The 25,632-nt window shown below is 48.3% G+C and overlaps 1 protein-coding gene across 2 annotated transcripts; it reads left to right on the top strand.

The window, feature by feature from the left end:
- The first annotated feature begins 848 nt into the window (after positions 1–848).
- Positions 849–19,716, top strand: RSAD2 (radical S-adenosyl methionine domain containing 2). Of its 2 annotated transcripts, XM_053891188.1 has the most exons (6): positions 857–1,266; positions 7,067–7,228; positions 10,920–11,149; positions 13,767–13,916; positions 14,731–14,763; positions 16,651–19,716. In XM_053891188.1, the coding sequence occupies exons 1-6, from the start codon at positions 915–917 to the stop codon at positions 16,813–16,815; spliced, it is 1,092 nt and encodes a 363-aa protein (XP_053747163.1). In that variant the 5' UTR covers positions 857–914; the 3' UTR covers positions 16,816–19,716. The 2 variants fall into 2 exon arrangements, with proteins under 2 accessions (XP_053747164.1, XP_053747163.1); XM_053891189.1 differs by lacking the exon at positions 7,067–7,228 and having other exon boundaries at positions 849–1,266.
- The last annotated feature ends 5,916 nt before the right edge of the window (positions 19,717–25,632 follow it).

Below are 25,632 nucleotides of genomic sequence, written 5' to 3'. Positions count from 1 at the left end.
GGCTCAGGTCATGACCTTAGAGTTGGCAAGTTCAAGCCCCACGTCGGGCTCTGTGCTGACAGCTCAGAGCTCAGAACCTGCCTCGGGTTCTGTGTCTCCCTCTCTCTCTGCTCCTCCCCCCACTCTCTCTCTCACAAAAATAAGTAGATATTTAAAAAAAAAAAAAAAAACTAAAATAGAAATGGTGTGCCTGGCTGGCTCGGTCCGATGAGCGAGCGCCTCTTGATCTTGGGGTCGTGGGTTCGAGGCTGATGTTGGTTGCAGAGATTACTAAAAGTAAAAAAACTTTCAATCAATCAATCAATCAATCAATCAATGAAATGCAGGAGAGTGTAAGTGTCTGAGTTTCAACGCTGGGAAAATACAGAAGGTGGAGATGGACAGCTAAAGGTGGATGGAACATGGGTGTTATCATGTGCCTGTGCATTTGGACCACGGTCTGCGAGGGGCGCCGAGGCTCACGGGTCCTGTCCTCACCCCGCAAGGGCCGCCCGTGCCATTCATTCTGTGGCTTTCACACCAGACTCTCGCTGGGGGCGGCGGCAGGAAGCGTCATGTGTGAGGAATGTGCCGCCTGGAAAGCCGCGGCATCTCTGTCCGGGCTGCGGCTCCCTGCTGGACAGAGGGCCAGACAGACAGAGGGCGAGGTCCTGGTCTGTATCCAGTGAGAAGGCCCGTGCCGGCCCCCAAGACAGGTGAAAGGTGAGGCCGGGCCGGGCCGATGCTGGCCCCGATCCCCAGCCTTCAGCCTTGGCCCCGTCCCAACTTTCATTTTCACGAACAGGAAAATCGAAACTTGAGCTCAGCCGAGAGTTAGTCAGAAGTGTGTCCGGCCGGCCCACGTGACAGGTCGCTCCTGGCACATATAAGCCCTGTCTCCAGGCAGCAGGACAGCCTCAGGGAGCCTGGCCACCATGTGGATGCTGGTGCCCGTGGCTTTTGCTGGAAAGCTGCTGAGCGCTTTCAGGAAGCCCCTGCGCTCCCTCTGGAGCAGCCTGGTCCCCTGGGTCCTCTGGCTCAGGGCCACACTCTGGCTGCCAGGGGGCCAGAGCGCCCGGCCACCGCAGCCGGGCCGGGGAGAAGCGCAGGGGAGCAGAGGGGACGGCGGGCAGGGCCCGGAACAGCCCATCACCCCCACCAGCGTCAACTACCATTTCACCCGCCAGTGCAACTACAAGTGTGGCTTCTGCTTCCACACGGCCAAGACGTCCTTCGTGCTGCCCCTGGACGAGGCCAAGCGAGGGCTGCGGCTGCTGCAGGAAGCCGGTGAGTCCCCCATCCCAGGAGGAAGTCAGGGCGCGGCCACGGGCTTGGGGATGAGCACAGGTGGCAGAGGGCCTGCAGAGCGTCCGTCCCGCGAGGGAGAATTGGGTGAATTGGAGGGGGATGCCTGGGGTGAATTTGGGGGGGATGCCTGGGCCTTCGGAACCAGTCGGCTGGCGCAGCCCGGAGGGACTGCAAACCCATCCCTCCTACAGCCTTCAGGTGAGCAGAGGTCCCTGCACCTGCCAGGCTCCCAGTGCCCCCGCTCCCCCCCGTTTGCCAAGAAGCAGGTTGGGACCGTTCTACTTTCTGAGTTTGTCCAAAGCACCAATGCAGTGGGGGTTTTCCAGAAAGAATTAATGAGGAAAGTTGAAAACAAAGACGAAAACTCTGATTTGGGAACTACAATGTTCCAGTCTCTTACTTCGGATTATGTATGTGTTCCTCCCATGAAACTTTAAAATTTTTTTTTTTACATTTGTTTATTTTTGAGAGACAGGGAGAGACAGAGCGCAAGTGGGGGAGGGGCAGAGAGACAGGGAGACACAGAATCCGAAGCAGGGTCCAGGCTCCGAGCTGTCAGCACAAAGCCCGATGCGGGGCTCGAACTCACGAACCGTGAGTTCATGACCTGAGCCGAAGTCGGGCGCTTAACCGACTGACCAACCCAGGCGCCCCTCTCCCATGAAACTGTAAAGAAACTATTTGCAGTACAAATACGACAATGATTTTGATCTCAAGACTTGCTTACTGAGCTTCTCCACGCTAGTGGAAGCATCTCCGAGAAGGCTCGGCATGTACATGATTCCGAGGCAGCATCTTCCCCTCCACATCCGTCCTTCCTTCTCACCTGGTCTTCCTGTCTTTCCCGGAGCTCCTGGGAAGCTGGCAACTTCAGCAACCTCGCCAACTTTTTCTCAACTTGCTTAACTGTTGTGTTGTCGTTTTGTTTTGCTTTTTTACAGAAGTATAACACACATACACAAAGTCACGCCCGTCCTGAGGGCATAGCTGAGTGAACTGCACAAAATAACCACGCCCAGATAAACAGTGCTCAGACAGCATCCCAGTGCCCAGAAACGTCTCCCTTCCATCACTGCCCTGCCCCCCACAAGAGTAACCCTGAGTTTGTCTTCTAACGGACAGATGGCTTTTGCCTGATTTTGTACTTTACATAATGGAATGATCTGATTTCTTTTGTTCCCCGTGGTGTTTGCTCCATCATCCACAGCCGTTCAGCCAAGTGGAGTCCCACCTCACTGTTCCCGTGGGGTCTGGCTCAGCGTCTCCCCATTTCTCAGCTGGATTGCTGCGATTCTTACAATCGTCTCTGCTGCCCCCACGGGGACCTCGACATCCTTCACCCCAATGCCCTCAGTGCCCTATGCTCCAGGCACATCATGTTGTACTCATTCTCCCTCACCACCTGCATAAATCAGGCCTGTGATCACGCTATCCTCTCTTTCTGGAATGCCCTCTCTCCCTATTCGTGATCCCACGGTGCCTGCTATGAACATGTACTATAGCACTTTTGAAGTTATGTTTCGTTCCATTGTTTTAATTTTTTAATATTTATTTTTGAGAGAGAGACAGAGCATGAGCTGGGGAGAGGCAGAGAGAGAGGGAGACACAGAATCCGAAGCGGGCTCCAGGCTCCACACTGTCAGCACAGAGCCTGACACGGGGCTCGAACTCACGAACCATGAGACCGTGACCTGGGCTGAAGTCAGACGCTTAACCGGCTGAGCCACCCAGGCACCCCAGGTTGTTTTATTTTTAATATCTGGGTCCCCAAAGGGTTTGAGTTCCAAGGCTGAATGTTAGCATTCTGTGTATTTTTGTGCCTAGGAGAATATCTAGAATGTAATAGGGGGGTAATAAATGTTTTTGGAGACATGAGCAAATGAAGGGAGGTCTGGCGTCCTGGAAAGAGCTCAGACTCTTGACTCGCAAGGCAGGACTTGACCTCTTGCTGCAGCACTTATGTGACGTGCCAAGACATTTAACTTTTCTGAATGTAAGTTAACTAATCTTTAAAATGTGTGTAAAGGTAACTCATATGCCAACCTCAAAAAGTAGCTACGAGGCACAGATAAGCAAATGCTCAGACGTTTCTTAATAGGGCCTAAACTACTTTAGTTATAATTAAAACCCTTATATGGTGACCTCTCAGTTTTAAGTAAATAAAACCAAAATTACTTAAAATGATTAAGGTGTAGTATAGGTTATGTGCCCTGTAGGTGAGATTTGTGGCTAAAATAGGACAAATCTACTCTGGTGGTGATTAAAATTTTAAATCTAAATGCAAATTATATTTACAATGAAAATGTACTACTCCGGCTGGAGATGCTTCTCCAGAATATTACTGACTCCTCTCGCTTTTACACGCAGGACACGGAAGAGAAGGTAGCCACTCCGGGGGTCAGTAGTGATCTGGGCTGTAATAGGATCACTCCTTGTATGTTAAGATCACTGTGAAGTCATTGTTCCTCATCTAAGATCTCAACTACGCATCCACATCCCGTTCCCTCAGCTCCCTCTTCCTTTCATCCCCTCTACGTCTTACCCTCAAACTCATCAAGGGCCACGTCACTGGCCAACACACTGTGTCACGCTCTCTGGTTTGTCTGACCCTATTTAACCACACTTTAGGGAATAACGATGTTTTTATTAAATATAACCACCGCCACACAGCCAGGCTCCTAGCCCTCACCAGTGAGGGGATAGAACTTATCTCTGTCCAGTCGTAGGCCCACCGGAGCGTGAAAGGCGGTGTTGAAAAGAATAACAGGTGACATCTGGTCTGCCATCAGGCGGGACTAGCTTGGGCAAGCGGGGGTGAAGGGCCGCCCCGCTGACAAAATGGAAGGCTTTGGAGCTTGGACATCCATCTCAGCATTTTTTTTTTTCCTAGCCTTGTATTCGTGAATAATTCGTGAACCTTTCCGGGCTTCAACCCTGCAACTAAAAACCAGGATGGGGCGCCTGGGTGGCCCAGTTGGTTAAGCACCCAACTCTTGATTTCAGCTCAGGTCACGATCTTGCTTTTGGTGAGTTTGAGCCCCACATCGGGCTCTGCGCTCACAGTGCGGAGCCTGCTTGGGACTCCCTCGCTCCCTCTCCCTGCCCCTCCCCTCCCCGACTCGCGTGTGTGCGCACACGCTCGCTCGCTCTCTCTCAAAAATAAACTTTAAACAATAAATAAATGATAAAAACCAGGGTAATGATGCCTTCCTTGCTGAATGAGTTTAAGGATGAATTTAAGGATGACCGGCCTTCAGCCAGGACCTCAAAACCGGGTCCGGACAGCATTTTAAAAGCTGGGCTACAGTGAGTTTGCACAAATGGAATGGCCAGGCACGGTATTCCATACTTTGTAGGGACCAAGTTTGTTGAATGGATGTTAACAAATAAAATTCTTAGGGAATTTTGTGGCAGATTGTGCTGTTTGGCCCTTAATAAGATCCCCAGCCTTCTCCGTTAGTTTATTTGGTGCTTCTAATTATTTTATTCCAGTGACTCGGTCTGTTTGCTGCTCTTACTGCTCTCACGCTTGCTCCTTTGACCTCTGATGCCCACACACGCTTCTGTGTCAGCAGCCTGTCACCCTGTGCCCTTTCCTTCGCATGCTCTGAAGCGTGGTGGCTTCTGTCTCTAATCCGAGCAGGCTGTCCGCTGCCTGAGCTATCAGCACCCTTAGAGTCCCGCGAAGCGTGCGTTTCAAACTTCACTTAGCGGAGCGAGTTGCTTACCGATTAAGGGTTCGTTCTGGAAACGTCCCGCTCTGATATTGCCAGTGGAACAGAGCATCTGGTAGAGACGCAGTCAACCGAGTTGAACTGAACTGAATGGAAATGAACGCCACCATGACAATATCGCTGCAGAAATTCTAAATGTATTTAGACCTCCTGGACGTTCTACTGAACGCCCTTCCAATCTTTCCTTCATGCCACTAAAGTTCCAATAGCATCATTGAAAGAAGGGGCATAAGCCCACAAGGAAATCCACAGGTTGTTGTCCTAAATGGTTTATGGCTCTTGGACGCCTTCAGCATGTGTCTGCAGGGCAGTGGCTGTAAGAGGCTCACCAGCCTGCTGCATGGAATGTAGGACATTTCAAAGACGGGAAGCATGTTAGCATGCAGAAGCACAGCGTTGATCCACAGGTAGGGGGTGAGGCGGGAGGGAGGAAGCAGGCCAAAGGCCCTTCCACGGCTCTCCCCACCACGGTCAGACGAGGTCCCTCTCCAAGTCCTGCAGATGACAGGCGGCTTCTTTTCTGAGGGATCTGGACCACCAAGGCTGTGCTCAGGGACCCCAGGTGGGGCCGGGAGGAGAGCCCACACTGAAGGCCGGGGGTTGAGAACCGGCCTGCTGGTACTTTCCAGGGTACAGGCAGCCAGGTGGTCAGGCATAGCAGGAGATTAAGAGTCCTTCTCCAGGAGAACAAAATGGCCCAGAGGAAACACCAAGGCTACCGGCATGTGGGGCATTATCCAGTGAATAAGTCCATTTCTCGCTCTGTCACTCTGTACCGAAACCCTCCGTCTGCGTGGTTTCTTCCTGAATCACAGAAATTCCATTCCGCTCTTTTATGCTTCACTCAAATTAGAAGGGACGAATAGAAACCCCAAAGTAAAAGGCAGATGCCAAAACAAATCAGCAAAGAGAATAGAGGAAAACGTCAAAAAAAAAAAAATCTGTAACTGATCATCCCAGAGAGATGAGAGGAAAATTATTATGCATAAGAAGTAACACAATGCTGAGAAAACAGTCAGGATATGGGAGAGTCTGGAGAGTGGACACTGGGATTTCCAAAATTAGAATTTTGATAGAAAGACTAAAAGATAAGGTCCTGAGAAAATGGGACTCCAGAGACACAGCCCGAGGGCGCGGTGGTTACGAGCGGAGCACCAACAGACCAGAACCTCCAGGGAGAAAAGCAGGTTCGAGAAGAGGTGGGAGTTACCGACAAAATAGGAGAAACGTCCCATTCCCAAAGAAGCTGTATTTTTCCATCCAGGACCTGCCAAGTGGCCAGAACAATGAATAGAGACAGATCTCACGAAGGCACATCACCTTGAAATTTGGGGACATTGGAAAGAAAGCTTCTGGAAGGGAAAAAAGCAAAATCATGTCCTTCGAAAGGATTATGAATCAAAGTGTTATCAGGCTTCTGAACAATAGTATGAAAACCTAGAAGACAACGAGTAATGCCCTTAAAATCCCGAGGGCAAAGTGATTTCACCCAGAATAATATACCTGGTCAAACTACTGATCACAGGTGTAGTTTGAAACATAAGTCCTGTAGTTTGCATATTGTTTTTCGAAAGCCTTTTCCAAACTAAGGGAGTACGTTGAGAGAGGAAAGGGCAGGAATTTTGGAACCACAGGCATCCAGCAGGCAGAGAGGGAAGGGACCCCCCCAGGGCAGCGTGCTGGGCCGTCTAGGCCTGAGAAGGTGCCAAGAAAGACCATTCTGGATGGGATGGAGGAGGTTTTCGCACATCCCTGTGTTGACTCAGCACCCCCTTTGCCTCCTAAGAGAGTCTCTCACCCGGGTAACTGATTCCCTAGTAAGATGCATCCGTGTTCAAGCAGGGGCCAAGGGGTAGGCCCCGGCTTGGGTGTGTGTGAGTCCCTCCCCGCTGTGGGAAGCACGGGGAGCCAGGCTTGGGGGTGAGGGGGGAGATAATCATTTCGTTTTTGTTACCTTGAGAAAACAGCCCTTTTGTGGTTAAAGCAACAAGGGGTGTTTTGCAGTTGGGGGGGGGAATAAAAGATTCACGTCGGGCCTCTCACAGGGATGGAGAAGATCAACTTTTCCGGGGGAGAGCCATTCATTCATGACCGGGGCGAGTACCTGGGCCAGCTGGTGAGGTTCTGCAAGGAGGAGCTAAGGCTGCCCAGCGTGAGCATCGTCAGCAACGGGAGCCTGATCCGGGAGCGCTGGTTCAGGACTTACGGTGAGCTGCCTGGCGTCACGCGGGAGTCGTGGCCGCCGTGAGTGTTGGTTCTGGGTCCTTCCATCCCGGGGCCTTAGGCTGGGGGGCGGGGGGGGGGGGGGTTGGGCAGGGAGGAGAAACCAAACTGTAATATCTTTACAAGGCTGGCACGCAGTTAGAGGTTTTCATGCCGCAGGGCTCCACGTAAACAAGCATGGCAAGACAGATAACGGAAAATATTAGCAACCGCGACTCTTCTGTGCGTCCCAAGTGAGCAGGTATCGGAGCCTGTGGCTTTAGCTTAGCCGCTGGCAGGGGACAGTGACACCATTCTGCAGAATAAACCCTTATGGCTTGCTGCTAATGCTCAATTGTTAAATCTCCAAGGAACTGTCATTCTGTTAGTCTCATCGATGAAGCATTTGGGCCAAAACTGTCCTCCCCCCCTTTGGCTACATATGCGGCTGCTGAAGACATTTAAATAGACTATCTGCATGGGGGACTGAATCCCAGGCTCATTATGTCAGAACGTCGTGGCGTGTGGACAGACCAACCTGAGGGGTTCCCAGGGGCTCCGCTCTGCAGCCGGGATGGCGAACCATGGATCCTAAGACCCTGGAGGTCCCTCACAGCTGAGTTTCCATAGATGTGACATCCCTAGAGCAGAGGCTGGAACTTAGGGAGCCCCGGAAAATATTAGCTCTTATTACTATTATCATTTCAGGAGACAATTACCTAACTCTTAGAGCACAGCGTTCTGTCCTCCCTTTGGACGAGCGGTGTGAGCTTGGCTGCCACCAAAAACGTGGCCGTGTTTATTCTCTGTTGAGGCTGCTCACAGAAAGGCTCTGACCAAATACCCCTGCAGAGATGGTGAAGACACGGGTGTGGGGGGGGGGGGGGAGGGGGTCGTGGACGTGGGTGGTGCAGCCCATGGGATGAAGGGTAAGCGGGAAGACAAGATTCGAAAGTGTCCGGGAAAGGCGAATCCGGGAAGACTGTGAAGGGAGCCGCTTAGTCAATCAGGGTCAGAAGCATCAAAGGAAACTTTAGGAACCAGATTCAGAGAGGTAACAGAGGCTTAGGGAACCGTGTGAGCAGAGGATGATCGGCCGGGCTTACTGGCAGTGTCCCTGCGTAACGTCCTCCCTCCAACACTGGCTCTATGTGGGCGACATAGGGAGCAGGCCCCGCGGGCTCGCTGCACTCCAGGGTCAGAAGCCCAGATGCCTGTGTGGGAGAGGCAGGGTGAGTTGGAAGCGCATGAGAAAAGCCCGCTCCAGCCGCGGGGAGCAGTAAGAGAGCGCGAGGCTGTGAAGGATGGGGAGCACCAAGTCCCGTTCATGGTGGACGAGCTGACCGCCAGCTGGCCACGGGCTTCCACGGGCGTTTGTCCTACATGGGGTTTGGGGTACGTGTCGCCACGTCCCGAAACTCTTAAAGATACTTCAGAAATCCACATGCTCTGTGAAATCTCCCAATTCAATATTTGCACGGAAATTTGAAATATCTTGAGATGCCACGAGGACCAGCCACGGCAGTGTTCGTGTCTCACCGGGTGGTCTGTAAGCCTCAATTTTCCACCTCTGGTTTAAAGGACCAAGGGTAAGTCTGTGAGCTTGAGTGGACAGAGGGAGCGGCTGAGTCTGGTAGTTTTCTAGGAGTGCTCACGAGACTCAGCGGCCACTTATCACCACAGCTAAGGTTCCTGAGAGCCAAGGACACGGCTCAGAAACAGCAGAAGATGTGCATCCCTGGGGTCCAGAGAGGCCAGATGCAGGCTCCCGGGTCCTTCCCCTCCAGGGCGAGCAAGACGTGCTTTCTCTCTAGCCGAGAACTTCAGGGACGTGTTTGGAATGTTTTTGCCGAGGAATGTTCATTGGAGTCTGAGGGCCTGAGACTTTTATGCAGGGCTGGTCACTTAGGCTCGCACTGTTGGGCAATCACCCACGGCAACTGAAACTCGGGACTCCCAGCAAGGAAACCAGGTACGTCATGAATCTTGCATAACAATCCCAACAACTCTTGACAAGCTGGTAGAACGTGCCCTAGACATACATACGTCATCAAAGGGAGACCCAGAGAACGTGCTGGCATCCATATATGCAGGGATCGGCCAAGACTCCACCAAGGTTCCAGGCTTTCCTGGAGACTCACAAGGACTGAGCACACAGGTCTGCGTTGCTAACTCTCTCTTCACAAGGGCTCCGACAAGAAAATCCGAGAGCAGGAGGAGGGGACATCATGATCATAGAGCAGAAGCTGGAGAAGCGACAGAATAAACCAATGGACAGAGATGCTCAGCTGACTCGGAAATCAACTAATATAACATAACTGACAGGTCTCTATTCTAGTTTGGAACTTTGATTTTGTTTGGGTTAGAGACCACTCTCTCAGTTCATTCCTTTCTTCGATATCGTAAGCCATTGGGAATTTACCTGAGACCAATGTTTAGAACATTTTGAGTCGCTTTATTTTTTTTTAAGTTTATTTATTTTGAGAGAGATAAAGATAGCATGAGAGGGGGGAGGGGCAGAGAGAGAGGGAGAATCCCAAGCAGGTTCCGCACTGACAGCGCAGAGCCCAACACAGGGCTTGAACCCACCGACCATGACATCATGACCTGAGCCGAAACCCCCAGAGTCAGGTGCTTAAGCGACTGAGCCACCCCGGTGCCCCATTTTGAGTTGTTTTAAATAATGGTCAGTTGCCTACTCTGGTTCCACTTTGTGCTAGATACTTTGAGCCTCTAAAAGAAGTAAAAGACAAGTGCTTGTCCTTGGAGAAACTAAAGATTAGTTATCCTACGATGGAGCCACATTAATTAATAGATCACAACTCATGGTTCAGAGTTCAGGACGGCCAATCACATCAGTTCCCAGTTTGTGTTGAGAGGCGGAGGGCGTACGTGTGGATAACGTATTAGCCCCCACATCGTACTTCAAATTGCTCCCTGATTAGAAAATCAGACAATAGTTGCTTACAGAGTTTTGGAACCCCTAGTTTCTATAATTAGGGAGTCGTTTTAAGAATCAACTTTGCAACCAATTCTGCAAAGTCCTGATAATGAGGAAAGCTCAAACCTAGTCCACTGTGAAGATGTGGCCGGAGAATGAGTGGGTGGTAGAAAATGTCTGGGCTTCGGGCACCTGGGTGGCTCAGTGTAAGTTTAAGTTCAGATTTAGCATCTGACTCTTGATTTCAGGCTCAGGTCATGATCTCACGGTTCGTGGGATCAAGTCCCACATCAGGCTCTGCACTGACAGTGCAGAGCCTGCTGGGGTTTCTCTCTCTCTCCCTCTCTCCCTGCTACTTCCCTGTTCACACATTCTCTCTCTCTCAAAATAAATAAAATAAACTTTACTTTTTAAAGGTTTTTTAATTCATTTTGAGAGAGAGAGAGAGAGCAAGTGGGGGAAGAGGCAGAAAGAGAGAGAGAGAGGGAGAGAGAGAATCCCAAGTAGGTTCCACACTGTCAGCACGGAGCCCATTGCAGGGCTCAAACTCACAACCCGTGAGATCATGACCTGAGCGGAAATCAAGAGTCAGAGGTTTAACTGACTGAGCCACCCTGGTGTCCCAAATAAAATAAACGTGAAAAAAAATGAAAAATTAGATACAAACAAGACACGTTTTATCATAAAAGGCTATAAATGGCCTAAAAGGTTTGGCCCTTGAATGGAAAAGCTTAAAGATGCCTGTTTCCCTTCAGGTGAATATTTGGACATTCTTGCCATCTCCTGTGACAGCTTTGATGAGCAAGTCAACGTCCTCATTGGTCGTGGCCAAGGAAAGAAGAACCACGTGGAGAATCTTCAAACACTGAGGACATGGTGTAGAGATTATAGAGTGGCCTTCAAAATAAATTCTGTCATTAATCGATTCAACGTGGATGAGGATATGAGGGAACAGATTAAAGCCCTGAACCCGGTCCGCTGGAAAGTAAGTACCGTGTCCCGTGTCGCTTCTGCCGAGTATAACTCAGAAAATGTTTGGGAGGCGCTTGTGTCAATGAAACCCGAAATGTCAAGGTTAGAGAGAACTCTGGACTGAAGGAGCCAGCCAGGAAACCGGGTCCTCATGCTTTCTTCCAGCCCTGTTAAACTTTAGGCTGCTTACGCTGTCTTTGCCTCAATTCCCCCTTCTAAAAACTGGAACCGATTCCCTTCTGGAATATTGGGAGGATAAAGGTCAAAAGATATAGTCAATGCTTGCAGGTGTTCTAAAAAAATACATCCATAGGTGGGGCGCCTGGGTGGCTCAGTCGGTTAAGCGTCGGACTTCGGCTCAGGTCATGATCTCAAGGTCCATGAGTGTGAGCCCCACACACATGGAGCCTGCAACACGGAGCCTGCCTGGGATTCTCTCTCTCCCTCTCTCTTTGCCCCTCCCTCGCTCTCTCATTCTCTCTCAAAATAAACATTAAAAAAATAAAGCATATACCCATACAACACCTAACCGATATTTATTTATTAAATATAGTAATACTGGATTTCTTCTTGAAACTCTTGGCTTATTCATAAGTGGATACACGTTCTTCATAAATTCTGTTAATATATTATTCACTGAATTATTAGTAGATATTGGGGCAACACCATCCCCAAGCTGCAGCAAAGTTCATTCACCGAGATTCGTGCTTTCAATCCCTCCATCAGCTACTAAAAGTCTAACGTTCCAATTCAAGGTGTAATTACAGCACCCACCATGGACAGACACTTGCAGATAATGACAAATTAAGCTTTCCTACCCTTGGCTGTTCCTCAGACTCAACTCAGGGAACTGTTTGAAACGCAGCTTCTTGGACCTGCGTCCCATGCCCCGAAGGAATTAGAGAAAAGCCAAGAAAGAGAGACAGGGGCAGGAACGAAGGCTGTGGTCCAGCAAGGGGGATGGACGAGGACCAGAGGCGAGGCTCAAAGCTCTTAGACTCTCCTTCTAGAACCACCTGCCGGACACTCTCCTTTTCCCTGATCCCCTATCTCTGTTCCACTACTGTCTTCCTCATTATTCTCTTTTTAGCTTCTCTCTCCCTGTATGTGTGTGTATACATACATACATACCTGGCTTTGGTTTGCTAGGAGCTCCTTGTAGCTTCCTGATCCCATAGCTTCTTTCCTCCCATCTTGTAACTCCTCTTGTGGCTTCTGCGTGCTGAGTCACTCCAGAATCGCCTTTTCAAAATCCTGAGTTTTCTAGAGGGAGCAGATTAGCTGCTGTCTGCTTGAAAAGCAGGTTTGGCATCAGATCACTGGCGTCTGCAGGCCGCAAACTGATGAAACGCAGCGCCCCTGGGTCAGGTGCCTGGACCCCCAAGGCCGCGTCCTCCACGGGAGGCCCCGTGCTCAGTACTCCAGCACTGAACGAGCGTGGGAGGGAAGAAACCTCAGTGTTCGTCCACAGGGGGTCTACCATCACCTTCAGGCTTGCTCTGGGGACAACAGAGCAGGCTGCACCTGACTTTCCCCATCCAATCCCACCACCCTTCCCCCTGTTTTGCTTCTCAAGCCCCACTGAAGTTGGTGGATTCCAGAACCAAAGTCACCACGGCCAAAGTCCCTGCGTGTCTTTACTGCACCTGCTATTCAAGCCGGCTTGGGATTCCCACCTGTGTGGAGACCTCCTCTGACCCCCTCTCTCTCCTCACCCTGTGCCGGGACTGGGGATGGGTGCCATGGGGACAAAGATGAGAGGTGTCCCCTCCCAGGAAGCTCCCAGCCTACAGAGCAAGACAGCCAGGAAAGCAAATAGTAAATCTACTGTGTGACCAGGGTCCGCGGGGACGGATGTTTAAGGACTAGGGAGCAGAGAAGAAGGGGGTGGGAATAGAGTGAGCAAAGAAGGCAACATGTAGGGCGCTTCAAAATTAATTCTAAGCTGGCTAAAATGTTAATTACATGCTGTGCGTAATCCCCCCTCCCTTACATGAAAACCCTATAGCCCTGGGCTCTGTGCTGGGTCTGTGTTTGATCAGCTGTCACCTATTACCACCTTGCTCAGGTCCCTGGGACAGTTTTTTCCTTCTCGGAGGATGGTATTCCTTATGATGGAATAATAATTCACACACACACACACACACACACACACACACACACTTTACTTACTTAAAAGAATGTTAAAAGACTATTAATGGCTTTGGAAACTATCCTTGTATATCTACTGAAAAAAGCCCCATGTAGTGTAGAGGGCTTAATAAGGGATGTTTGAAGTCAGCAGAGACAACATTTCGAAAATACTTATTTCTTGGTGGATCGCAAATGATTTGTCTATTTTCTTCATACTCTCATTCCCTGCGGTGAACATCACTTAGTTGGTGGTCTGAAAAGGTTAGATCGTCAGACTGGCTCAAACATAAACTTGACCAGTTTTATATTTTCAGACCGTTTGCACTTTCTGATGTTGAGGGCCCCAGAGCGATGTCTTTCTAGAATGTTCTTTAGTAGGAGGACTCTTCCTTGCATAGAAGACACGTAGCCGGGTCTGGGGAGGTGAGGCTTGGGGCGCAAACATGGGGGGTGGGGGGGTTACTCTCTGCTAAGCAAACACCCTCCTCGCCTTCCAGGTCTTCCAGTGCCTCCTCATCGAGGGGGAGAATTCTGGAGAAGACGCCTTGAGAGAAGCGCAACAATTCATCATCAGCGATGAAGAATTTGAAGGATTCTTAGACCGCCACAAAGACGTGTCCTGCTTGGTGCCCGAGTCTAACCAGAAGGTATAATGGAGCAGACATGGTCACGTCTTGAGATGGTTCCAAGCAGGGACCTCTCTAGCTCAAGGGATCCACACACTGTTCCTTTAGAGGGTTCAGCGAGGAGGACGAGAGGGTGCAGCCTCGGGGCTAGAACCCACCACCAGCCCTGCACCTGCCAGCTGTGGGGCCTCTGAAAGACCTTCAGGTTCCCTTCCCCCGCCCCTGTCCTTGGACTCTGTGTCCGCCCACCGTTCCCACGGTGGGAGCTGTTCCAAGGACGCAGCCTCGAGAGGGTAGGTATAGCTTCCTCTAGGAGAATAGGGACACCTTTCATATACCTACAGAAGGTAAAACTAGTTACGGGTAATGAAAGTAACATTAAAATCTGCAGGCAGACTCCCAGGTTAATAGCCTTAAAGCTTAATTCCATTGAAAATGGGGGAAATTCCATGCATGGTGGAAAAATAGCCATTGGGAACACTGAATAAAAAACAAGGCTCTCCCACAGCTTGAGAAAATGGGGAAATTAGCCTGGGGATTTCATCCTCAGAGAAGCTCTCACAGTGTCCTTTGCCCCTTTCAGCCTGGGGCGGAGAATCCAGCCTGCTGAAAACTGTGAGAGACGCCCCTGGAGATGTATGTTAGGTGGGGACAGGGGCGCTGACTGATGGATCCCCTCGTAAGGGACAGAGCCAAAGACACTCACGTGGTATAAGAAATGCAGACTCCAGAAGCAATAAAACACAAACGCGCAAACCCCGTAAGACCGACCGTTGAGCGCACATACTGAAAAATACACTTGAAACTAAATTTGTATTTAATTTCTCTTTTGCAGATGAAAGATTCCTACCTTATTCTGGATGAGTATGTGAGTATTTCTCATGAATTATAAAATTTAAAGGCTCAGGCTTTCTCCCGTGGGGCGATGGGTCCTCGGGTGTCACATAGAAAGTGGCACTGCGTGTCCTGTTGTCTTGGGCTGGGGGTTCTCCAGCACCAGAGCGCCCAGGGTACTTTGGAGGAAGGTCCTATCACACTTCACATCACCTTTAATACCTCTGATGTTGCCAGCTTGTCCCCTGATCAATCTTGGCTTTGGTGAGAAGAGGTTACCTGCGGCTCCTCTCCAGAAGTCACTGACACGATTGCTACCGGCTCTGCCTTCCAGAGAAGAAGGAAAATATTCCCCTTCTCAAATTTGAAAAACAAATTACTTTTTTCTTTCGTCTTTTTTTTTTTTTTTTTTTTTTTTTTTTTGCTAGGTTCATAAACCATTGCCAATATTTCTAGTACAGGACAAACAAGTCCATTCAAAGACCTGTTTCTAAGACATGAGTGAGCTCCACGGGCGCCTGGGTGGCTCAGTCAGTTGAGCACCCGACTTCAGCTCAGGTCATGATCTCGAGGTTCATGAGTTCGAGTCCTGCGTCGGGCTCTGTGCCGACAGCTCCGACCCTGGAGCCTGCTTCTGGTTCTGTGTCTCCTTCTTCTCTCTCTGTCCTCCCCTGCTCACGCTCTGTTGGTCTGTCTGTCTCTGTCTCTCTCTCTCAAAAATAAATTTAAAAAAGCATTAAAAAAAGAAATGAACTCCAACAAGAACAATGGTTTTAACGTATGCATGGAACTTGTCAAAATGAGAAATGCTCATTTTGACTTTTGGTATTTTATTATTTTCAAATTAACCAATGATGCTTCACAGCCATTTCATGGTCTGTCAATAGGACAAACTCTCTTTATGGGGCATAAGGAGAAAGGCAATGATGCTAATTTCCAGTGTTAGAGGGTTCAAGGTAGAGAGGAAAAGTCAAGTAGAATTTATTTCTGTTTTTAGAGTATCATGATAGGCAGGGGGTTTTGACCAATGCTCCTTTACAAACTCTCTGGCCTCCACACAGTTGGCACAAACATAGTGACACCAAAATTTGCTTTTGGTAATTTAAGAACATTCTGAATCATCAAATATTACTGTAAGGTGCTTAGTGCCATGGTGGGTGTTAAGAAGGGTGAAGACCTCATTCCCGCCTGACAGGGCATATAAGACTCTTCGGTCTGGTGCCTGCCCGCCTTGGTATTTCCTTTCTTATCCCACTCTCTCCCTTTCTCAAAAGAAAGTTTTATTAACTTTACACCTGTATGTCTGTGCGTGAACAGTTTTCATTCCAGCAGTATCACCTACATGCCAGCCTGTGTCATGCTTCTGTGCATTTATAACACCGTCCTCTCCAGTTAACAGTTTCTAAAATTTTCTAAGTTTATTCTTTTATTTTGAGAGAGAAAGAGACAGCGCGAGTGGCGGAGGGGCAGGGAGAGAGGAGAAGGAGAGAAAGAATCCCAAGCAGGCTCTGTGCTGCCAGTATAGAGCCCAAAGGGGCTCAACCATGAGATCATGACCTAAGCTCAAACCAAGAGTCTGAACGCTTCATCGACTGAGCCACCCAGGTCCCCCGCCTCCACCTCACAATTTCTAAACATTACCTCCCCCCGACCCATGGAGGGACGTGTGGCAGGCATGTAATTTGGTTTATCATGTGCTCGTCGATCTAATGTGTTTCTGTCGGTTAAAGTGAGCTCTTCGAGCAGAGAAAGAGTGTTCTAGGAGGTCAGCATCCACAGTGTAGTGTCTGGCCAACAGCCGTCGCTAAATATTTGTTGAAATGGCTCCAGGGTCAAACGTCACTGTGGATTAACCCCCCAACACTGAGTTTCAAGGAATCAGTTGTACAAACATATCCCCTTTCTGTCTTGAATTTTCTAGATGCGCTTCCTGAATTGCAGGAACGGGCGGAAGGATCCTTCCAAGTCCATCCTGGATGTTGGCGTAGAAGAAGCTATAAAGTTCAGCGGATTTGATGAAAAGATGTTTCTAAAGCGAGGAGGCAAATATGTGTGGAGCAAGGCGGACCTGAAGCTGGACTGGTAGACCCAGAAGTGGACCCTGGCCCTCGACCCGCCCGTGGGGACACTCGCTCCGACCTGACGTGTGCTGGCCGTGCTCAGCAGTAATTCCTGCTGCATTTCTCAACGGCCCCCAGTCCCATCGTCTGTTGCACCTGCTACCTGATTCTCCGCGGTAAATCCTGGATCATCAAAACCCATAGATAATGCAAAACCCTTAACTTGAGTTAATTAGCTTCTTTAGGATTGAGTTTTTTGAGCAGCGTTTTCTGCGACTCCCGTGTTCCCAGTTTTGAAGCTATTTGTATCAGACCTTTCATTTGATAGAGTTGGGGGCTTTTTGTTTGTTGTTTTTTTGTTTTTGTTTTGTTTTTTTGATTTTTTTGGTAAATGTTGAGATGGCAATTTTCACATCTAGAACAACGACACAATCCCTCCCCCGGTTAGTCTGCCCGCTGTAACTCTGTCCTTTCTGCCTTCATACCATCGTGGTCTTGGGCTTTTTAACCCAGAAGTCTAGAAATAGTCAACAGATGTTTTCAGAGAGCAGGAGACGATGATCTCATCGGTGTTCAGTAAGGGCCTAGAAGGAGATAGTTCATCTGCCCACGCTCTGCACGGCCCCTGGCCCATGCTGACTATTCCGTGAATGTTAGCTCTCTCTGCTAGTCCCTTTTCTCTTCCAAGAGTCTCAGCAAAACAAATACACACTTTACACTTCATGACAAAGGGGTCAGGGTTCAGATTGCTGTATGCACCTGTTATCCAAGCCACCGGGATCTTCCCTGCAACAACGTATGAGTGCATGTGAATAGACAGTTGTCCCTGTGTCTGTGATAAATCACGGCTACTAGATTGGTCTGATCTGTTAGGAAAAGGCACTGGGATGCTGTCTAGGAAAGAATGAAGGGAAACGCCTAGAATGTACCTGGATTTTACATAAATGAAGCCATGGCTCAATATAATATTTCTCAACTAACTCTGAATCACTTGAAACAAGGATATAATCTGGGTCAAAAAAAAAAAAATCTAGGCGAAGAGGAGAAAACCCGTGCCTTCCTTTTCTTAGCTTCTTTGGGAAAATATCACTGAAACTGGGTCAGGGGAAAAGATTCTCTACTTGTGGAAATATCAAACACAGTTTGTTTATGTAATTTAGACAGTATCTCATTGCCTGGAAAACAATAATTTCCTATCATTGTTTCAAAAAAGCAAAATCATGGACCATTTTTTTTGCCCAAGCCTGGAGAAATTGTAACCCAGCTGCCATGCCAGTGTCGGTCACTAGGTGGCGTTTAAACGCTGCCCGAGTCTGTGAAGCAGCCACACAGATTCGCTTCATAATCTACTTTCCAGACTTGGTGATTTTGAAAGTTTGGTTTGTGATTTTTTTTTCCCCGGAAAAGATATTTCTACTTCAAATTTGAAGTCACTATCGTACAACGGAAATATATTTGTGTCCCATCTAGAACAGGATGGGTTAAAAAAAATAAAATAAAAACTTTTTAAATAAATAAAAAATAAAATAGGATGGACTGTCCTGCATTTTCCATTTTTTTGTTTTATATTTTAAGAGAAAAATGAATTAGAAAGCTTTTTCCCTGTATGGGCCTTGAACATATCTAAGCTATGACCGTAACTAAGCTATGATGACCTTAGTATATATAATCAGTATATAAAACACTTTTGATTTTTTTTGCATAACATGACCACACTTTGCTGATCTTCACGTTATTCAACAAGAGTAAGTTCAGCAAACGAAGTTCACGTATGTGAAAGCACCGACGACGTTGTCTGGTAGACAGCAGGTGCTCAATCACGAAACAAAATCTAAATTGAAAGTCCAAATCCTCTGAGTTGGAATGAATTTCTCTCAAATTCGATCAAACTCAAAATGCAGGAAATTGTATTACTCATTCCCCAAAGGAAATCTAAAACAAAACAAAACTGCACCAGAGAAATGAGTATCCTACATCTATTTTCCGGCTGTTTTTTACATCACTAGTCCCCTTCCTTATGCACCGTTAGGATCTGCAATGTTTAAAATATATAAATGTTCATTTTTAAGGGGGAGAAATTGGGACATTTAACACTGCGTAAAATTCAAATTTGAACTTCAGAACCTTTTGCTTTATATTTTCAGTTTTAAATATGAGTGTCAGTTTTGTGAAAGTCTTTTTTATTGAAAAAAAAAAACAGTCCACGTCTCGTGATGAGCACTGAGTAATGTATAGAATCGCTCGATTACTATATTGTACACCTGAAATAACACGATGCTGTACGTTAACTGGAATTGGAAAAAAATAATGAACAAAAAGGGGGAAGAAAACAAATGGTAAATTTAACTGAGGCATCTCCATTTCAATGTGAAGAACAAAGGTTTTGTGGTGCTTTTGAGTGTTGCTAATGTTTACATGGTGATGATATGAGTAGAATTTTGTCTTAGGAAACCTAGAAAGGTCAGACAATAGTAATAGCATGTTGGTTTCAAAAGTATGAATCAACCCTGCCATTTAGTGATCGATGGTGCGAAAGTTGCCTATTTTCTTTTAAGGTTGAAGGGGAGTGAGATCATGAGCTGAGTCATCTGAAATGCAGGCTCCTGTTCCTTCTCTGCTGGGGTCTGGAGTCCAGTCCCTGTGTTGGGAGAGACACGACATGATGCTAACACAAGCGAAGTCTCAGTGAGACTATCGGGCAATAATTCCTCCCATAGGCTACCCTCTGGTTGAAAGACTGTTTAATCAGCTGTGATTAGAGGAAGACCAATCATGCCATAAGATTTTAAAGCTTTGTCTTGCGTATGTATAGAAGGTCTCCATTATTAGGGGGAAAAATATATTTTTTCTTCATATGTGCTGCTCTGGAGTATGGATCTGATGTATTGTAAGACGTTGTAATATATTAAAATATTGTTTGTACACTGCCTCCTCTCTCAGTGGGCCAATATAACGAAGCCTCTCCTGGGTGTGTATTTAAAGTAATCGTGTGCTTTTACAAACTGCCACTGCTAAAGGCAAGTACAGTTTAAAAATCAACAAGGTTATCAATAATTAATGAGCACATTGCAGACAACCCGATCACCAACCAGAGGGAGCGGAGACGAGTCACCGGAGAAAATGGCCTTTGTATTCTAAAATGAAAACCGGCGTCTTGGGGGCCAGGTGTCCAAAACCCGGTCACGTCAGGGATAGCACCAGCCTCCGCACCAGTGGGCCTAGCTCGGCGCTCGGAGTGTGAGCCGTCCAGCAGTGCCAGGGGCAGGCAGGTGCCTGGCCCTGGGGTCCAAGGAGGTGCACCCCTGGCACCCTGGCTCCCGGCCGTCCAGTCGGTTCCTGACCCCTTCCTTACAGGCACCCCCTGGCCCTGCCCCCGCTCCACAGGAAGAGCTGTTACCTCCCAGCCGGCCAGCGCCCTCCCCTCAGTCCCTCCCATAAGTGATTCATCTTTTCCCTCAGGGCATCTCAACGTGTCCCTGTCTCATTCAGCTCCCAGTTCCAGGCTCTCGCAGCCAAGTGCTCTGCATTCCTGGCCCGGTGTCCCCCTCGTGCCCTCCATTCTTGCTCTGGTCCTCCTCGGCCGTGCAGGATCCTCTCAGACATGCCTGTGCCCCACCCAGACCTCTGGTTGCAGCACTCGCTTCTTCCAAGGGGATGTGGCCTCACGACTTTCACCCTCCTGGACACTCGCTAACCCTGGGCTCCAGCCCCAGAGGTCAGGGGGCAGATCCAGTTCCTCCTTCCAGCCAATGAGTCTCAAGGAGCAGCTCGGGTCATTGGTCGTGTGTCCAGGCCACATCCGGGGTGCACGACTCCGTGTCAAGCCCCTGGTGCTAGGTGCCCTACGCAGCCACGGTGAACGAAAGGGCAAATTGTGCAGAACCACCCCCAACACCCCCCCCACCCCCCCAGCAAGCCCAACTCAGGTGCTCTTGAGATGGGCTCCAAAATTCAGGCTTTAACATTTTTTTTTTTTTCACGATTCCTCTTCTTTTTTTTTTTTTTTAATGTTTATTTTTGAGAGAGACAGAGTGTGAGCAGGGGAGGGGCAGAGAGGGAGACTCGGAATCCAAAACAGGCTCCAGGCTCTGAGCCGGCAGCACAGAGCCCAACGCAGGGCTCGAACTCACGTATCGCAAGATCCCGACCTGCGTCGAAGTCAGGCGCTTAACGGACTGAGCCACCCAGGCGCCCCTTCATGATTCTAAAAACGATACACGCTTGGAGTATATTTGAAAAACAGAGTAAAGCCAAATGAAAGAAATAAAAAAAATTATCCATAACTCTATCACTCAGAGGTAACTGCTAATTTGCTTCAGGTCTTTCCTGTCAGGCATATTTTTTTAAGAGAGTTAAGTTCATTCTCAATTTTGTTTCCCACATAAAACCTTCTGAAGGTTTTTAAAGTCAGTGAGCATTCTTACACCTTAATGAGAAAGGCCAGTTCCTCACAATTCACACTAATAGGTGGAAGGACGTTCAATGTCGTTCCAAAAACCACAGTTGATTTGAAAAAAAAAAAAAAATCACTGGGTTTGGGTTTTGAGTTGCTTACAGATTTGTTTATGAATGTGAATGTATCTCATGTTCTGGGAAGTCACTTTATCTAGAAAAAAACATAATAATAATTATAATTACAACATAATATATATAAATATATATAATATATATATTTTATAAATATATATAATATATAATATACATAAATATATAATATATATTTTATAAATATATAATATATAATATACATAAATATATAATATATATTTTATAAATATATAATATATAATATATATAGTTTATAAATATATATAAAATATAATATAATTATAATTATAAATATATAAAATATAAATATACATAAAATATATAATATATATTTTATAAATATATATAAAACACAATATAATTATAATTACAATTATATAAACATAATTATAATTATAAATCAGCTTCTCTGTGCAAGCTCTTTCCTGGAGAATCTGGGAGACCCCCCAAAGGTGAAGTACTTTTTCATTCAGGGCCATCTCAACTTATCCCTGCCTGATTCTGCTCCCAAGTTGATCTGCGAGGTTTTTCCCCACCACTGAGCCACTCTCCAATTGTGGGTGCCCCACAATTCAGCTCAACTCTGACATTTCTGCCTGGAGATAGCGGTAGGTCCACAGGGTAAGTGGTCCCTCCCACAGGACCGACCCCCACACCCCTCTTCAGATGCCAGTCCCAAGTCCAGAGAATCAACAGCTATATATTGGAGGTTCCCACAATCCCTCCTCAGGTTCAATTAATTTGCTAGAGCGGCTCATTGAACTCAGAGAGACATTTTACTTTCTAGATCACTGGTTTATTATAAAAGGCTATCACTCAGGAACAGCCAGATGGAAGAGGTGCGTAGGGCCAGCCACGGGAAAGGGTGAGGAGCCCCCATGCAGTTTTCAAGTTCACTGGTCTCCCCAAATCGCTGCATGTTCCCCAACCTGGAAGCTTTCTGAACCCTGTCCTTCCGGATTTTTATGGAGTATCATTACAGATGCGTGATTGACGGAATCATCAGCCATTGGTGAGTGAACTCAATCACCAGCCCCTCTCCCCTCCCAGATGCCTGGGGGTGGGAAGAAAAGATCCCACCTTCCAATCACAGGGTTGTCTCCCCTGGCAACCAGCTCCTAGCCTTCGAGATTTTCTGAAGTCACCGTATTAACATAACAAAATACACTTTTATCCCTCTCATTAGGATAGGATCCCTTAGGAAATTCCGAGGGTTTTAGGAGTTCTGTACCAGGAAGCGGGACAAAGGCCATAGATACATTTCTTTTTTAAAAAAATATTTTTTAATGCTTATTTATTTATTTTGAGAGAGAGAGGGAGAGAGAGACAGGCCGAGGGAGGGGCAGAGATGGAAGGAGAGAGAGAACCCCAAGCAGGATCTGCACAGCCAGCATGGAGTCTAACTCGGGGCTCGATCCCACGAACCGTGAGATCATGACCTGAGCCGAAACCAAAAGTTGGAGGCTCAACCGACTGAGCCCCCCCAGGCGCCCTTATTTCTTATTATGTATAAATCACAGCATCACACTCTGAAACCCCCTTAGCTCCTCGACTGAAGAGTCTGACCTCTGTCGCTTCTTGAGGTTTGGGTTGTAATCAACTTTCTGCGAGCTCTTTCCCGCAAGCAAGTTGTTACGGAGGAGTCAGAGAACAGGAGAATATGTGAAGTTAGAACCGTGTCTTTTCAGGAGGGATAACTTACTGCTCCATAATAAAATACCACCGACCGGGTGGGGGGATGGATCTTTAAAAAGAGATGTGTTTCTCCCAGTTGTGGAGGCTGGAAATCCAAGATCAAGGTGCTGGCTGATTTGGTTCCAGGTGTTAAAAAACGAAACAAGCCCCGAGTGGAGTCACGTGACTCCTGAGGGTGAAACTAAGATTCCAAGTTTCAGCCTCTCCCAGGAACGTGGCCTTTTAAAAGTCCTTCTGAAATGTCCCGATCAGCCCCAGGGGAGGCCATCCGCGGGATCAAAACCCTGCTGTTCTTTCCCCCCGAAAAGAACCCGACCTGGCCTGAAACAAGCCTTCCTTTTCTTCCCCCGGTAGCTCCTTGCCCTGTCGTCCTTCCCACGAACACCTGCCCCTGTGCGGCTGCTGGGACATCTCTCCGCTGGCTTAAAGGGATGCTTCCTGATTCAGGAATCACTTAATAAAGCCAATTGGATCTTCAGACTTAGTCGAACCTTGTTTTTTTTAACACAGGTATGCGATTCCCCCTGGCCTGTCCTCGCACGGCAGAGACCCCTCTGTTCTCCAGCACTCGAGTTCCTCAGAGCGCAGGCCAACGTCAGAGCCAAGATGAGGGAGAGACCTGTTCCCTCCTCCTTCCCAACCGCCGGGGACCCAGACTCCACATCTGCCTTCAGCTTCTGTTTTGCTGTTTGCTTATTTGTTTGAATCCGTGGGGCCTTCTCCGAGGGTTAGATGTTGTGAGGGTGTGTCTTCTTTCGGGCAAATGGGATATGTCCTGACCCTGTGGTCCTGGAATAAAAGTTCTCAGAAACACAGCCCCGGGGGGGTCCGAGGTTCGTGCCGGATAGGAGAGGGGCGAGGGAGCCAAAGGGAAAGGGGGTGGCTAGATCTTTGGACACACACAAAACGGGGAAAGAGACATGCCACATCCTGCGTTGTAACTTCTCACAAGGCCACGTCTGGCTCCAGACACACGTAAAACGAAAACGTAGCAAAAGTTCCTGCAGGTGGAACAGGACAGTCAGATTAACGCATCCGAAGGAGTCATGGAAGTTACCAAGGGCATCACTGGGACGAGGTCTGAAATAGTAGGAGAGGTTTGCCAGGCCGCCAAGGGGTAGGGAATTCATGTGTGTGTTGTTGTGTTGTTATTGCTGGTGGTGGTATGTATGTGTGTGTAGACAGAGAGAAAGAGAGGTGTTTATGGATTGTCTGCATTTTAAGGAGGTTGAACAATCTTAAGACTACCACTTTTATTTATTTAAAACAATTTTTTTAATGTCTATTTATTTGAGAGGGTGAAAAAGAGCGCGAGTAGGGGAGGGGCAGAGAGAGAGGGAGACACAGAATCCGAAGCAGACTCCAGGCTCTGAGATGCCAACACAGAGCCCAGCGCAGGGCTCGAACTCATGGACCGCGAGATCATGACCTGAGCCGAAGTCGGGCGCTCAACCGACTGAGCCACCCAGGTGCCACTAAGTACTTTTAAAATCACAGTGGAATAAAACTTAAACACAAACAAAACCCTTCTTAGAAACCAAACAAAACAGCCTCTAAAGAGCTCTCTACATCTTTTTAGGCCCAGAAAGGGTCTGCATAGCCCCAAATTCTATTCTTACTCTCCACAGTCCCGGCCCCAGACCTTTCCATCCACAGGTGGATCCCAGGCCCGCGCCCAGCTGCCACCCTCATTTCTAACGGACAAACCCTCTGTCCTGTCAAACCGGATGGTCCGTCCTGGGGAAGGTGTTACCCGATTTTCGCCGCTGTGGTGGCTGGAACTCTTCAGGGGCCATCACTTACACTGGTCGGATCCCCGTGAAGCGGTTCCGGGATGGCTGTTTGCCAGCCGGAGATGCTGTCAGGACCGCCCCCTGTAGAGGGTGGTGAACGGCAGGTCTGGGGTGCATCCGCCGTGGAGACTCAGCGGGTGGATCTGGGGGCTGGGACCCTAGGGGACTGGCTCAGGGTGAGGGCGGCAGGGCAGGTCTTTAACCTGGCACGGACCAGTCGTTGGAGGAAGCTGCTTCCAGAAAGCGGGTATAAATGTGGGTGCAGCAGCTTCCTTTGGGAGAGGACAGTTCCTGGGAGGTGTGCCGTCACCCCCCCCCACACACACACACACCCAGCAGCTGGGGGAGTGAGTGTTGTGGTTCTGCACAGGGGTCTGCACAAGTCGCTGTGGCATTCGCTACACCTGTGAAATCTCACCCAAACCCCAGCCAGTGGATGAGGTGCTATGTCCCACACCCGCCTCACCATCCTCTGTACCTCTAAGACATGATACCACGTGGCCACGTCCAGGATGCGTGTGCTCTGGGCACCCCACCTCTTGTCCTGACACACTGCCGGTTTCCTTACTGCCAACCCGATCCCTAAATTCCTTCCAGGTTCCCAGAGTTTCCTGGCTCCTTGCTACCTGCCTCAAATGAGCTCTCGTGTCTGACACTTGACAATCTGTTCTCCTTCCTTGGTGGCACACTTTGGCTCTCTTTAAGACGCCGAACAACGAATCGCTGCTCCTCAAAACCAGTCTATACTGAGCGCGTCAGTTGGTTTACACGAGACCAAGCTGCAGTCACAAATGCACCCTAAAATTT

Source organism: Panthera pardus, unplaced genomic scaffold (genome assembly GCF_024362965.1).
Source record: "Panthera pardus isolate Hobbes unplaced genomic scaffold, ASM2436296v1 HiC_scaffold_26, whole genome shotgun sequence".
NCBI classification, from domain to species: domain Eukaryota; kingdom Metazoa; phylum Chordata; class Mammalia; order Carnivora; family Felidae; genus Panthera; species Panthera pardus.
This window is presented reverse-complemented; position numbering and strand designations above follow the sequence as displayed.